General features: G+C 52.0%; 1 protein-coding gene across 4 annotated transcripts in view; it reads right to left on the reverse strand.

The window, feature by feature from the left end:
* Window positions 1-5160: 5160 nt before the first annotated feature.
* Window positions 5161-15294, reverse strand: part of NOL4L (nucleolar protein 4 like) — a 119923-nt gene continuing 109789 nt past the window's right edge. For all 4 annotated transcript variants that reach the window (XM_039318885.1, XM_039318887.1, XM_039318886.1 and 1 more), the window contains 6 exons: window positions 14430-14701; window positions 11506-11691; window positions 10540-10731; window positions 9255-9377; window positions 7537-7747; window positions 5161-6246 (listed from right to left, as the gene is read on the reverse strand). In XM_039318885.1, the coding sequence (XP_039174819.1) occupies window positions 6044-6246; window positions 7537-7747; window positions 9255-9377; window positions 10540-10731; window positions 11506-11691; window positions 14430-14701 (1187 nt within the window). In that variant the 3' untranslated portion in view covers window positions 5161-6043. The remainder of the gene's footprint in view (window positions 6247-7536; window positions 7748-9254; window positions 9378-10539; window positions 10732-11505; window positions 11692-14429; window positions 14702-15294) is intronic.

The following is a 15294-nucleotide window of genomic DNA, read 5'->3' on the forward strand; positions in this document are numbered from 1 at the left end:
GTGGGCCGATACCGGTCCACGGCCTGGGAGTTGGGGACCCCTGATCTAGTTGGGTGCTGAAAATGTCTGCAAGAAAACTGCCACACTCAAAGAGCACCAAGGGACCCACACCCTCCTCTTCCCCTCCACCAACTCCTAGCACTGATGATGTTCCCTAGTAGGGTCATGAAAAGTCTGCAAGAAAACAACTTGAGCTCAGAGAGCACCAAGGATCCCACAGTCCTCTCTACACACACGCCTCCCTTCTAGCACTGATGATGTTCCCTAGTTGGGTCATGAAACGTCTGCAAGAAAACCACCCAGCTCAGAGAGCACCAGGGACCCCACAGTCCTCCTCCATCTCTCTACACACTCACCTCCCTTCTAACACTGATGATGTTACCTAGCTGGGTAATGAAACGTCTGCAAGAAAACCCAGCTCAGAGAGCACCAGGAACCCCCCAGTCGTCCTCCTCACACACTCACCTCCCTTCTAGCACAGATGATGTCACTTAGTTGGGTAATGAAATGTCTGCAAGAAAACCACCCAGATCAGGGAGCACCAGGGACCCCACCGTCCTCCTCCTCCTCCTCTACACAAGCCATACTCCCTTCTAGCACTGATGAGGTTACCTAGTTGGGTCATGAAACGTCTGCAAGAAAACCACCCAGCTCAGAGAGCACCAAGGACCCCACAATCCTTCCTTCCTTCTTTTCTCCTCTTCCTCCTCTCTGCAAGCCCCTCTCCATTCTAGCACTGATGATGTTACCTAGTTGGGTAATGAAATGTCTGCAAGAAAACCACCCAGCTCAGAGCGCACCAGGGACCTCACAGTCCTCCACCTCTCCACACACTTCCCTTCTAGCACTGATGGTGTTGTCTAGCTGGGTGATGAAAACGTACAGCCAAGCCTATTGAGCATCAGGGAATCCCCGCCCCCATCCTGAGCTACCAGTATTCTCTTTGTATCAATCTGTAGATTCTCGTTTTTGACCCATCCCCGGTCTTAAGAGAAGCCGCTTCCCCTCCCCCGAGTTGGGAAGGCAAGATCCGTTCCGTTTGTTATACAGTGTTTATTAAGTAGATTCAGTCTTATATGATATACAAACTCCCCCCCCCCAAAAAAACAAAACAAAAAAAATTCCACATACTTATGAAATCAGTGCATTTAGCAAGTAATACCATGAATGGAAAAGAACCGCTTGGTTTTAAAAACAGCTCGTTGGTCTTTTTTTTTTTTTCTCCTTTTTTTTTCAGTGAATAGGACGAGGAGATTGGCCTGTGCTACTCGTTTCACAAACAGAACAGAATTCGAAGTCGCATCACGTTAAAAAAAACCAAAACACGCGAGCTAAGAATTAAAATATTAAAGCCACGTTTACTGGGAAGAAGGGGAGGGGGGGAAAAATAATAAGATCCACTGTCTAGAACACATAAAAGGAGGGGGGGGGAATGAGATTTCCATCGCACATTGAGGAAGGGGTGGAAAAAAAAGACCTCATCTGCTTAGAGCCACGTGAAATTTGCATAGGTTGCCCGTTAGGAAGGAAGGAAGAACGAACGCTTTTTCGAAGGTTTCTGACGGACTGACGTAAGCGAGGATTGCCTTGGTCCGCTGCTTTTAAGTGCCTTGGTTTGGTTTTTTTTCCCCATCTCTGGGGAAGGGGAAAATGGGTGGGCTTAGTTCAGCTCTGTAACTGCCCCAGAGGGCTACTGCTTTGGTTGCCCTCCTTCCCGATGGTTGGGGTGGGGGAACTCACCAGCCACTTGACCCTCCTGCAGTTGCCAGAGGGGGATGCCTGGCCTCAGCGACCTGCAGACCATCATTCACGTGGGTTTTATCAGTGGCGGGTTCCACAAGCCACTCGTTACTAAGAGGGGCCGTGCTGTTACCTGGCTTTTGCTTTAACTCGGGGTGTCCAGCCTCGGCAACTTTAAAGACTTGTGTGCTTCAGCTCCCAGAATTCCCTGGCATCAACGCATTCCTTCTCACGTGCCGCTCCCATTTTGGGCCTGCTTGCTCTCTTGTAATTCTTTCCTCTGCAATCTCTGCAGAGATTGTAATCCCTTGCTCTCTCGTAATCCTTTTCTCTTCGATCTCTGCAGAGATTGTAATCCCTTGCTCTCTCGTAATCCTTTGCGATCTCTGCAGAGATTGTAATCCCTTGCTCTCTCGTAATCCTTTTCTCTGCGATCTCTGCAGAGATCGTAATCCTTTACCGTCAAAACGGGCCTGGCTGGCTGGGGGAAGTCTGGGAGGTGAAGTCCACAAGTCTTCAAAGTTGTCGAGATTGGACATCCCTTGTCTTTAGGATGTCAAGCTGGCCGGAGGGGACCAGCATGGTGGGCCCTGTCCTACCAGCCCAGCCCCATGGGCCTCGGGGAAACAGGTTGAGCGGATCTGTGGCTGCACTAAGCAGATGAGGCAGGGGGTGAGGTGGGTCTTCCTCGCCAAGGCGAGGGTCTCGCCGAACACACGAGGGGCGCTGGGAGTTTTCTGTACATGTAAACAGTACACTTTCACTGAGTCCAAAGTCAGGAGGAAAAAAGTACAAAGAATTCACGTTGGTCTTAGGTACATTACAGATGAAGAAGAAAGAACGGAGCGGATCCGTTCGGAAACGACCACCGAGAGAGAAAAAAAAAACTTTTTTTTTTCCTTTTCCTAAAAGCACCACGAAAATGGTATAAAAAAATCATCAAGACCAGGGACAGATTGTTTCAATCGGTTATTTCCCCCCCGCCCCCGGTGGAAATTGCTAAGACTACCTTTGTAAAAAGTCTTACAAAAAAGAAATACAAAGCAAAGTTGTATTTTTTTTTTCAACCCTCTGAGTTCAAAGCAGCATTTCCCCCCCCCCGAAAGGGACCGATAATTGAGGGGATGGCCAGCGACGAAAAAAATCGGGCCTCTAAAAGATGGGGCAGGGGGCTTGGGGTGGGTGGCTGGGGTGTCCTGCCAAATGCCTTTCCCCAGGTCCAAATGCTGCTGCGCCCCCCCCCATTGCCAAGAGGGCAGCAGCCGAGCCCCTCCCACAAATACACCCCAGAGAACTGGCCTGGAAAAAGAGGACTTCCTGGTGGGTCAGCCTCCAGGACAGACCCCTGCCCAGGTGTCCCGAGAATCTTAGAAAAACATGGCTTGTAGGATCGACTTTTTCCGATCCAGAGAGGGATGGCTAGTCAAACTCAAGGCGGAGTCAAGTGCCACCTCTTGATGGTCTCAAGGAGCCCCTTCGGGGACCCCCAGACGTGTGAAATGGGGGCAGAGGGGGATGGGGGGGAGCACCGGCTGGTGCTAAGGGACCCCAAATTCCATCGAAGGAGCTGTTTTGCCTCTGTCCAGTCTGGGTCACCGGCCTCCGCCACCCCCTCGCCAAAAATTGCATGGCGGCCCCCCTTCCCCAAATCCTGATGTGCCCCGAAGTTGCAGACGGAAGGGGTGCGGGGTACGGGGGGGGGAACCTTCACGTGTTTCCGGACAGCGATTGTCTCTGCCGCTGTTGCACAATAAGGGCTTTGCACGAGGGTGTTTGCGTGTCAGACCCGGTACAAGAACTATTTACACAAAGTTGGGGGGGCCCCTTGGGACGGGAGGGACGACGGTCAAATCAAGGGGGGGACAGATAGGATTGCTAGCAAAGACATGGATCCTGTCCTCCACTGTAAGAGTCCCCCCTTTCTTGGTTTGGGGACAGCTGGGGGGGGGAAAGAGAGGCTGGCCCCTTCTCCTCGGAGGGCAGCCTTGCTGTCCCCATGCCCAGCAAAGCCTTGGGGGGGGAGCAGATGGTCTCGGGTTCAAATCCCGGCCTGACTCTGGAGCACCAGAGAGAGGAGAAAGTAGATGGGTTTAGCATAGGGTTTAAGCCATGTGGACTTCGACTCCCAGAATTCCCCAGCCAGCTTTGCTGGCTGGGGAATTCTGGGAATCGAAGTCCACAAGCCGAGGTTGGTTGCCCCTAGCTTAGGAGAAACCTACATTGAAATGACGCTCCCTGGATGGGAAGGAACGGCTGCAAGTTAGCCTGCCCGTTAGCCAAAAATCTGAGACGCCCTCTTTGCCCAACCTCGCAGGGCTGGCTCTTCCTTTGGGACATGGTGGGGAGCATAGGACAGGGCCAGGAGGGCAAAACTGGGCCAGCTCTCTTCCCCAAGCCAATTCCGGTGGTTGCTGCTGAGGCTGTTTTTGCTAAAACCGCCTGTCGGCTGCCCCAGCACCTCCGTTCCCTCTTATTTTATATATATATATATATAGCAGCACAGTCAATATTGCACTGAGCAACAAAGCAAGTGCGTTTGCATTTGCAAGGCGGCGGTTGGGGCAGGTTGGAGGAGGAGGAGGAGGAGGAAGAAAAAAAGGGGGCTCAATCCCTTTGCACACACAGACACACAAAAATCAGGCTCCGGCAGCCGTTCGGTGTGCCTCTATGTCTTGGCAAACCTACTGGCACAACTCAAATGGGCTCCTGCTCGCCCCTCTCCATACACTTTACATTTTGGGGGGGGGGTTCTTGCCACTCTCTCAGAAGCCCTGCAGCCAGGGGCCACCTTGGGCTCCTCAAAAGTGAGCTGGGGCCAGCAGGGAGCAGCCAGGAGTGAGGTAGAGTGTGGAGGAGGAATGGGAGGAGGTGGTGAGGACGAGGAGGTGGTGAGGTAAGGGGGAGGAGGAGGTGGTGGTGATGATAAGGTGGTGAGGACGAGGAGGAGGTGGTGAGGGCGAGGAAGAGGTGGTGAGGACGAGGAGGTGGTGAGGTGGTGGTGGTGGTGAGGATGACGTGACGATGTGAGGATGAGGAGGAGGTGAGGATGAGGTGAGGTGGTAAGGGGGAGGAGGAGGTGGTAGTGGGGATGAGGTGGTAAGGGTGAGGAAGAGGTGGTGAGGACGAAGAGGTGCGGAGGAGGTGGTGGTGAGGATGACGTGAGGACAAGGAGGAGATGGTGAGGACGAGGTGAGGTAAGGGGGAGGAGGAGGTGGTGGTGAGGATGAGGTGGTGAGGACGAGGTGGTGAGGTGGTAAGGGTGAGGAAGAGGTGGTGAGGATGAGGTGGGGAGGAGGTGGTGGTGGTGGTTAGGATGTGTTGGTGAGGACGTACTGAGGATGAGGTGGGGAGGTGGTAAGGGCAAGGAGGTGGTGGTGAGGACCTGGTGGTGAAGAGGAGGTGAGGACAAGGAGGTGGTAAGGGTGAGGACGAAGTGATGAGGACGAGGTGGGGAGGAGGTGGTGGTAAGGACGAGGAAATGATGAGTAGCAGGAAGGCCGGGGTGCTTTGGCCCTAAAATGAGCCCAGAAAGTCCTTCCAAGACTGGCTTCGGGCCCCAGTGTGCCTCCCCCCCCCGGGCAAAAGCGGGGATCAAGTGGCCCAAAGGAAGGAAAAAAACCAAAGCAGCGCCGGCTTTTCCCCTGCTGGCTTCCGACGCCTGGCTGCTCCCTTCGCGGGACAGCTGGTGAGACGATGCAGGACCAAACCCCTTCCTCACTTAGAGACATAAAAAGTGGCAATTCTTTACAAACTCAAGAATCTTTTTTTTCTTTTTTTAGGGAAAAAAAAATAAATTATGGGGAAGGAGGAGAATAGAACCGGGGGGCTGGAGGGACTGGGAAAGGTCTGGAGGGACCGGACTGGTGCATTTCTCAATAAATATGCAATTCCTAAGAAAGAAGATGGGACGGGGGGGGGGAAGAAAGAGGGGTGTCTAAAGTAGCCGGGCTCCGCAAGAAAATCCTGACTCTGCCTCAAGCTCTCTGCCAGCCCGAGCCCCCCTCCTCCTCCTCCCCCAAAACCACCGTGGTCCCCATCTTTCCAGACTGCAAGGCCGGCTCCGGGTGGCAAAGGGCACCGGCTCGGTCAGCTTTCAAAGGCAGAAGACTCCTGGGGTCCCCGGGGCTCCAGGTCGAAGAAGAACAAAAAGGAATCTCTCGGGGTCTCCAACCCTGGCCGGGGCGGTGATGGCGGCAGAGGATCGGCCAGTCCTGAGCAGATTGATCGAGAACGCCTGGGCCGAGGGGTGATGGTGATGGACAACGGTCTCTTCTGGCGCAGGAGCCCCCAGGCAGGCGAGCAGTCAGTTCTGGTGTAAAATGAGGTTTTCCAGTTCGTCGGCCGAGCGGAGGAGAAAGGCGGCAGACTCCCGGTAGCCGGCGATCAGCTGCCGCACGGCGCTGATCTCGGTTGGGCTGAGCTGGGCGGCCGGCACCCCCCGGTTCGTGCTGTTGGCAGGGGGGGTGGTGCTGGACGTGCCGCTTTTCATGCTGAGGTCAGTAGGGCCTGCAAACCGGAGGGGCAGTGGAGAGAAACACAGAGGCATCAGGTCAAGGGATGGACAGGATTTCTTTTTTTAAATATATATATAGAGAGAATAATAATGGAATGGAATCGAATGAAATAATAATGAATAGAACAGAATATATGGAATGGAACAGAATAACAAGAATAGAATAGAATAGAATTAGAATAGAATAATAGAATAGAATAGAATAGAATTAGAATAGAACAGAATAGAATAAAATAGAATAATAGAATAGAATTAGAATAGAATAATAGAATAGAATAGAATAGAATAGAATAGAATAGAATAGAATAGAATAGAATAGAATAGAATAGAATAGAATAGAATAGAAAATATGGGATGGGATGGGATGGGGTGGGATAGAATAGAATAGAATAGAATAGGAGAAGGAATGGAATGGAATAGAATAGAACAGAACAGAATAGAATAGAATTAGAATAGAATAATAGAATAGAATTAGAATAGAACAGAATAAAATAAAATAGAATAATAGAATAGAATTAGAATAGAATAGAATAGAATAGAACAGAAGAACAGAACATAGAATTGAACAAAACAGAATAGAATAGAATAAACAGAGAGTTGGAAGGGACCTTGGAGATCATCTAGTCCAACCCCTTGCTCAGGCAGGAAACCCTATATCATTTCAGACAAGTGACTGTCCAATGTCTTCTTAAAAACTTCCAGTGTTGGAGCACCCACAACTTCTGGAGGCAGGCAGGTTGTTCCACTGATTAATTCTTCTCACTGCCAAGAAATTTCTCCTTAATTCCAGGTTGCTTCTCTCCTTGATGAGTTTCCATCCGTTGCTTCTTGTCCGGCCTTCAGGCACTTTGGAGGATAGCTTGACTCCCTCTTCTTTGGGGCAGCGCCTGAGATACTGGAAGACTGCCATCATGTCATTTTATCAGGAAGCGGCTGTGCAATGCAGCATGCCATTTTTGCGCCCTAAGGTGCAGGGTTGGCCTGTTTTCACGCCCCGCGGTGTGATGGCGTCCCGTTTTCGTGTCCCGCGGCACAGTGGTGTCCTGGTTTTCACACCCTGCAGCGCGGCAGCAGCCCATTTTTGCACTGCGTGGCATGGCGTCGCGTTGTTTTCGTACCCCGCAGCTGCAGCACTAGCACGTGTGTGGGGGGGTGCGGCCCAGTGGCCAGCAGCCCACAGGTTAGGGACCCCTGGTATAGAGTTTCCTGCTTAAGCAGGGGGTTGGACTAGAAGACCTTCAAGGTCCCTCCTGGCTGTATTCTGATTGGGCTCCCTTCCTTACCGTTACTGTGATTCCCTGTCTGGAGTGGAGGAGTCGGCTGCAAAGTGCCTCCCAGCGTCCCGTAGCTGCGGTAGCTGTAATTCAGACTCCCGTTGATGTAGACGGGATCCTGGGAGAAGGAGGAGGAGGAGGCTGGCAGTGAGTACGACGAATGCGTGACGGAGGTGGACGAATCCCGGGACTGCTGCTTGTCGACTGAAACTGGCTCGTCCTGCAAGGGGAGAAACACCGGATGCGTTGCGTCAGGAGCAAAGAGAATCAGGACCCTCCGTGAGATTTCAGCCTGTGTCAGAGCTGCCATCTTCGGCTTGGCGCCTTGCTGCCATCCCGCCATCAACCGTTTGGGGTGGATGGGTGGAGGAGAGGAAATGGGCACAAAGCATGTATGGGGTAGAGATGAAAAAACAGGGAGGGGGTGGAGGCAGGTGTGACGGAAACCAGAGGTGTGAGAAAGCAGCCCGTCCCAGTCTTCAAGGCCATGAAGCTTGGGAACGGAATGCGAATTGCACCAAACGTCCGAGTGGTTCCCAAAATAGCTAGGTGGCACACCACTGGTCAGTGGCAAACTGGTCAACGGGGGAGGGCTGTGACGAAGGAGGAAAGTTTGTATCCTTTTGCATGGGAATACTCAGATCTAGCCTCGCTTTTACTGCAACCACTAAGCTTCAGTAAAAGAACCAATCGCTTCAACCAAATGGAGTCGATGGTCTTTCTTTCCTAGGGACTTTGCTGGGGCAGGTCTGACAGCGTGGAAAACAGCAATCACACAACCCCAGGAGGCTGGCAACATCCTAAATACAGGTAGTCCTCAGCTTAGGACCACAGTGGAGCTCAACCTTTGGGTTGCTAGCGGGACAATTAAGTGAGCTTTGCTCCATTTTACGACCTCTCTTGTGACAGTTGTTAAGGGAATCACTACAGTTGTTAAGTGAGTGACACGGTCATTAAGTGACTCTGGCTTCCCCGTTGACATTGCTTGTCGGAAAGTCACAAAAAGCGGTCACGTGACCCTGGGATACTGCGATACTAGTGAGTCAGTTGCCAAAATTCAGTTGGTCTGAATTTTGATCACGTGACCAAGGAGATGCTACAATGGTCATTGGTGTGAAAAATGGACATGTCACTTTTTCCAGTGCCGTCGTAACTTTGACGGTCACTAAATGAACTGTTGTTAAGTGTATAGTGTTACCTGTATAAGTGTTACCTGTATATGCCAATTGCCAAGCGCCGGTATTTTCATCCTGTAACCCTGGGAATGTTCTGCGATCATAAGTCACTTTTTTCAGTGCCATTGAGAATGGTCGCCAAACGAACGGTTGTAGGTGGAAGACTATATTATAGTAGAGTCAGTTTTAGGACTGACATGTGGCATGAATATAAATTCTGATCATGTAAGGGTTTGAAACAAACCAGGGTGCAGAATCGAGGATGGGATTCAGTGCCTTTTGGCAAGCGGTAAAGGGGTAACTTCTCCTGATATTCAAAGCCAGCAAATAACCCGATTCTGAATACAATGTACAGAATCGAGGATGGGACCTTGCGCCTCCTTGCAAGCGGTAAAGGGATAATTATCTCGATACTCCAGGCCAGCAAATAACCCAATTCTGAACACAATGTACAGAATCAAGGATGGGACCCTGCGCCTTCTTGCAAACGGTAAAGGGGTAAGCTATCCGGATACTCAAGGCCAGCAAATAACCCGATGCTGGGTCCCATACCTGCGACGTCTGGTAGATCTCAAGCCGCATCCGCTTGGCTGCTTTCCGGGTCTCACTTTCACAAGCAGCTGCCAGGATGTTCTCGGCCATGGCTGAGGTCAGGTGAGGAGGGGTCGGCCTGGTCTGAAGAAAAAGGACATTTTCAGGAAAGCTGGAACAACTGAATGTGGCTCTATTTATGGCTATACAGTTGAAAAAAAAGTAACGCTAGCAAGTGAGACTAAAAAAAGCAGAGAAAGGGGAGGAGAATCGAAAGATCTAAAGCAATTTTAAGATACATTGAGCAAGGATTCCATAGTCTTCCTCCTCCTCCCTTCTAACATTGATGATGTTCCCTAGTTGGGTCATGAAATGTCTGCAAGAAAACCACTAAGCTCAGAGAGCACCAAGGACCCCAGAGTTGTCCTCCTCCTCCTCCTCTTTATCCCTCTTCCCCTCCTCTTGTTAAACCCCACTCCCTTCTAACACTGATGATGTTACCTAGTTGGGTCATGAAACGTCTGCAAGAAAACAACCAAGCTTAGGGAGCACCAAGGACCTCCTCCTCCTCTTCTTCATCCTTTCGCCTCTCCCCCTCTTCATCTCTCTTCACCTCTTCATCCCCCTTCCCCTCCTCCCTGCAAACCCCACTTCAGGATCCACCTGTCAATCAATGTCTATGGAGATTCTCAAGTCATCCAGGTCATGGTTCTCCCAAAGAAGCTTTTTTTCACGAGGCAAGACTTTGCTTGTTTTTCTCTGAAGACGTTTCACTTCTCATCCCAGAAGCTTCTTCAGCTCTTCAACCCACCACCCTCCAGGCAGAGCTGAAGAAGCATCCTGGACGAGAAGCGAAACGTCTTCAGAGAAAAGCAAGCAAAGTCCAGTTGCCTCCTGAAAAGGCATCGTTGAGATCTGTCGGTCAAGGAAAGCAAACGAATGAATGGATTTAGCTTTCCTGGGGGGGGGGGGCTTTTCCCCAATGCCTGAGGGTCCCTTTCCAATGGGGAGAGCCGCTCTTCTTATCCTCCGCCCATAAGCAGAGGATTAAATCCCCTTTAATGCCAGGATGGGATCTGGCTCAGGAATTCTGGGAGTTGAAGTCCACGGGTTGTAAAGTTGGCAGAGCTGCCCACAGCCGCCAATTTCAGAGTGGTGGACTTCAACTCCCAGAATTCCTCAGCCAGCCATGCTGGCTGAGGAATTCTGGGAGTTGAGGTCCACCACTCTGAAATTGGCAGAGTTGTCCACTGCTGCTCCAGATGTCTGGAGGGGGGGGGAACACCGCAAAGACCCCCGCCCTCACCATTTCCATGCCGTTCTTCTTCATGCGGCGGCAGGATTTGAGGTAAGTGCGGATGCGTTTGCGCGCTCGTTCCTGGAACTCCGGGAATTGCCGGCTGCAGGATTCGATGATGGCCTGGATCTTCTCTTTGGGCTGCTTGGAGATGGGTACCATCCGGTCCAGGTTCTCGTCCACGAAGAGACGCACAAACATCTGCAGAGATAACGGGGAAACCGATCAGGCTTTTGCTCTCGCTGGGCCCGCGTTGAATGACGACCGGCGATCCTTGACTTACAGCCCGTTTTACAGCCTTTAAGCAGTCGTTAAGTGAACCGTGAGATTCCTAAGCGAATCTGGCTTCCCCTATTGGCTTTGCTTCGTCACTGGAAGCTTTCAAGAAGAGACTGGACTGCCATTGTCAGAAAAGGTGTAGGGCAGTGGTTCTCAACCTTTTTAATGCCGTGACCCCCAACCGGTCATAAGTCGAGGACTACTCAACCGGTCGTAAGTCGAGGACTACTCAACTGGTGCAGCACTGTTTGCAGAATGGGACTTTTGGCGGGCTCAGCAGGGCAGAGACAGCCTGGACAATTCCTATTGGCTTTGGAAAGCCAATAGAATTAGACTCTATTCAAGAGAGTCTATTCTATGGGCTTTCAAAAGCCCATAGAATAAAAGGGAGTAGCACAGCTAAGGAAAAGGGGGGGGGGGAAATGGCGGACTGCGTTGTTTGGCGACCCCCGTGAAATGGTCGTTCGACCCCAAATGGGGTCCTGACCCACAGGTTGAGAACCACTGGTGTAGGGTCTCCTGCTTGGGTGGGTGGGTGGGGGTTGGACTAGAAGACCTCCAAGGTCCCTTCCGACTCTCTTATTCTATTCGACTATCTGTAATTGCTTTAGTCTGGCAAGAGTCTGTCTGTAGGCGAGCAGCAATCAAGGAACTACTCAGAAGTTATCACCACCACGGATCGTTCTCGGTCCGTACATTGAACGCCTTTAGCCGCTCGGGATCCATGCCTTCTGAGTCGTTCATCTTGTCGTTGTCCTCGTGGTCGTCGTGGTCATCGTCGTCGTCGTCGGCAGTGGGAGCTCTGCCCACGGTCAGGTCTTCGGGACATCCGCTGACCTCCGTCTTGACCGAGTCGTAGCTGCCGGAGCTGTAGGGAGGGGACTGTCGGGAGAGGAAGAAGTCACCACCTTGAAGCCTCCGCTTAACCCCCCAACATCCTGCTGGGACTTCAGATTTCTCCCGGGGTCACTCACCCTTCCTGGGTCCACCTCTAGGTCTTTAGAGCAGGGGTCCCCAACTTTTCTGGGTTGGTGGCCGAAGGAGGGATGGTGCTGGTGGAGGTGCGTTTATGTGTGCGAGTGCACCCACGCGTGAACAGGGCCACATGCGCCCAAACAGGATCGTGATTGTGCGTGTGACGCAAACAGCCATGCACACCCATGCGACGCCGCAACACTAGCGCAAGTGGGGAGGGTGTCAACACTGCTAACATCGGATGTTTCGCATTGACAACAGATGGAAATGTAGCCATCTTTTTCCCTTCCACTTTTAGTTAGATGATGCTGGGAAGGGGAGGGGGGAATGTGAATGAGAGTCCAGCTAGACATAACAACATTAAACTTAGTGTGAGAATCAAGGTTATTGAGCCCAGAGCTGATTAAGAATTGGTGGGCTGGAGAGCTGGAGAGGAAGCCTGTGCTTCAAGCTAATTGGGGAATGTGATTTATGACTGTGAATTGGAGGAGGGACTTGTCCTTTGATACTATGTGCCCAGGGGAGGGGAATTCAGTTTTTGGCTTCGATTATGTAGTGCCGATGTTATGCTACTCCAATAAAAAGATTAAGGTAAACGATGCCTCGAAGTTCTTTTGAGTTTCAACTGTTGGAACATGACAGAGGATGTGAGTGCATCCACATGTGAACGGGGCCGCGTACAAACAAACGGGGTCATGATTGCACACATGATGCTAACAGGGCCATGCACGTCTGCACGAGGCTTGGGCGACGCTAGCACCAACGCAACGCCGCGATGCTAGCGCGAGTGGGGATGTTGCGCTTGCAGCGACACTAGTGCCAGCATGATGCTACAATGCTAGTGTGAGTGGGGAGTGCACTCGTGGCGATGCTAGCGCCCGGCCGACACGGCATTGCTGGAGCCCGCACAATGTCACAACACTAGCACGAATGGGGAGGGTGCGAGTGCATGCACATGTAAACGGAGCTGCGTGTGCACAAACGGGATCGTGATTGCACGTGCAATGCTTGGTGACGCTAGCACCCACACAACGCTGTGATGCTAGCGCGAGTGGGGATGTTGCGCTTGCAGCGACGCTAGTTCCAGCATGAAGCTGCGACACTAGTGCGAGTGGGGTGTGCGCCCATGGCGATGCTAGAGCCCAGCCGACACGGCATTGCTGGAGCCCACACAACGCCGGAACACTAGCACGAGTGGAGAGGGTGCGAGTGCATGCACATGTGAACGGGGCTGCGTGTGCACAAATGGGGTCGTGATTGCATGCGTGATGCTTGGCGACACTAGCACCCACACAATGCCGTGATGCTAGCGTGAGTGGGGCTGTAGCGCTTGCAGCGACGCTAGTACCAGCATGATGCCGCGATGCTAGTGCGAGTGGGGTCTGCGCTCGTGGCAACATTGGCGCCCTCCCGACACGGCATTGCTAGAGCCCGTGCAACACCGCAACACTAGTGCGAGTGGGGGGGGTACGAGCGTGCACACTTGCTTGCACTGGCCAGCCACTCACATGGGACAGTAGCCAACAGCCCACAGTTTGGTAGTGGGCCACGGACCACAGATTGGTGACTCCTGCTTTAGAGGATGACCAAAATCTCTTGGTGGTGTCAACCTCACTGATGTGCAGACACCTCCTGGCTAGTTATCTAGCCAGGATCAGCCTGGAGGTACCCCTCATCCACCACCCTGCTCTCCTTGAAGACAGGTGGACCCATTGTAACCCCACCTCACTTGTTATCCCCAAAAGGCCTTCTGATTCCTATCAGAAGGTCCCGGGAAAAGCAACTTTCAGCCACATGTTTGTCTAAGCCAGTGTTGGCCAAACCTGGCACCTCTGACTTCTGGGAATTCTGGGAGTTGAAGTCCACAGATCTTAAAAGGACCAAGGTTCACCAATACTAGTCTAATCCAAGCAACTATGTTCTAATGCAGGAGGTCTCCCTACTTGGCAACTTTAAGACTTGTGGACTTCAATTCCCAGAATTCCTTAGACGGCTGAGGAATTCTGGGAGTTGAAGTCCACAAGTCTTAAAGTTGCCAAGATTGGAGACGGCTGTTGTGACGTGTGGCTTCTCTGTCGTTTCTGAAGCCAACTCATCTGTTCCAAAGCAATGTGTCCCCAGTGTGATGGGGACAACTGCATGGGATACACCTGTGTTGGGCGGGCTTGGTGGGTGGGAATTCAACCCAAAATCAATTATAAGGTGACACTGGATTTCTAGGTGGGCTTTTGTGCCTTTTCATGGGATAATGCTCAACCCACCCTGAGGTCCTCAAACTGGACAAGGCCATCTCCTAACAAGTTCTCCAACCTCTAGTCTTCCACCTGCAGCGTAGGTGGGCCAGGAGCTAGCCACCTGACATGTCTATCCTCTTTTGAGGATCTTCCTGGGGGATTGGAGCAAGGTAGTGAAAACCAGCAGCCATGCTTTCTTCCTGTTCCTGCCCTCCTCTTCCCCAAACATATCTTGAGTTGGAAGCTTGGTCAACCTCAACTGGTGGCTGAGGATGGCTTCCCACAGGCTGGGGATCTCCTGAACCACATTCTCCAGGTTAGGAGGTCCCACAAAAACCAGGAGGTCATGGGACTCGGCAGCTGCGTGCGGGTGGCGGTGGCATCTTGACCAGGCGGAGCATCTGGACCCACCTCTGTTGTGCTTTTGGCTCCATACTTCGTCCGGCTGCGCAGGCCGTCGGCGCTGCAGCTGTCCGACTGGTAGGTGGCGGTGACGTGCGCGGTGGCCAACTTGTCGCAGAGGTTGATGGGCTGGTCCTCCGACGAGGCGCTGAAGTCCATGGGGGCGCCTGCTCCATTGCCGTTCACCTCGGCATAGGTGGCATCGCCCTGAGTGCTGCTGGAGGTGGACGGGTTCAACGTGGAGGAGCCGTTCCCGCTGCAACTCTCTGAAGAGGAGTCGTCTGCAATGAGAGAAAATGCGCTCACTGTCTGGATTACTGCAAGGCGCTCTATACGGGCCTGCCCTTGAAGACTATCCAGGAGCTTCAACTACGCTGGGGGGCTACTGCAATGGAGCCCAAAGCTTCTGTGCCTATGGGAGCTCTTGCCTTCTTGACACAGTTCTTAAGCGAATCATTGCCGTTGTGAAGTCAGTCGCACCGAATCGAGCTTCACCATTGATTCTGCGCATCGGAAGGCCGCAAAAGGGGATCACGTCTCACACACACACACACACACCCCGGGACACTGCAACTGTCATAAAGATGAAGCAGTTGTCAAGTGCCTGAATTTGGATCATGGGACCATGGGGATAATAATAATAATAATAACAACAACTGCTGCTGCAAGAAGATCACACAGACTGACTACAAGCAGCGTCATGACAAAGTAGCAACAATGGTGCATTGGAAGATCTGCAAGAAATATCATTTGCCTGTAAGCAAGAACTGGTGGGATCATAAAATAGAGAAAGTCATAGAAAATGATAAAATTAAACTGCTCTGGGACTTCAGAATTCAAACAGACAAGCACCTGCAACATAACACCCCAGACT

Source organism: Crotalus tigris, unplaced genomic scaffold, assembly GCF_016545835.1.
Source record: "Crotalus tigris isolate CLP2741 ecotype Arizona unplaced genomic scaffold, ASM1654583v1 scf7180000021643.52994198:917841, whole genome shotgun sequence".
NCBI lineage: Eukaryota > Metazoa > Chordata > Lepidosauria > Squamata > Viperidae > Crotalus > Crotalus tigris.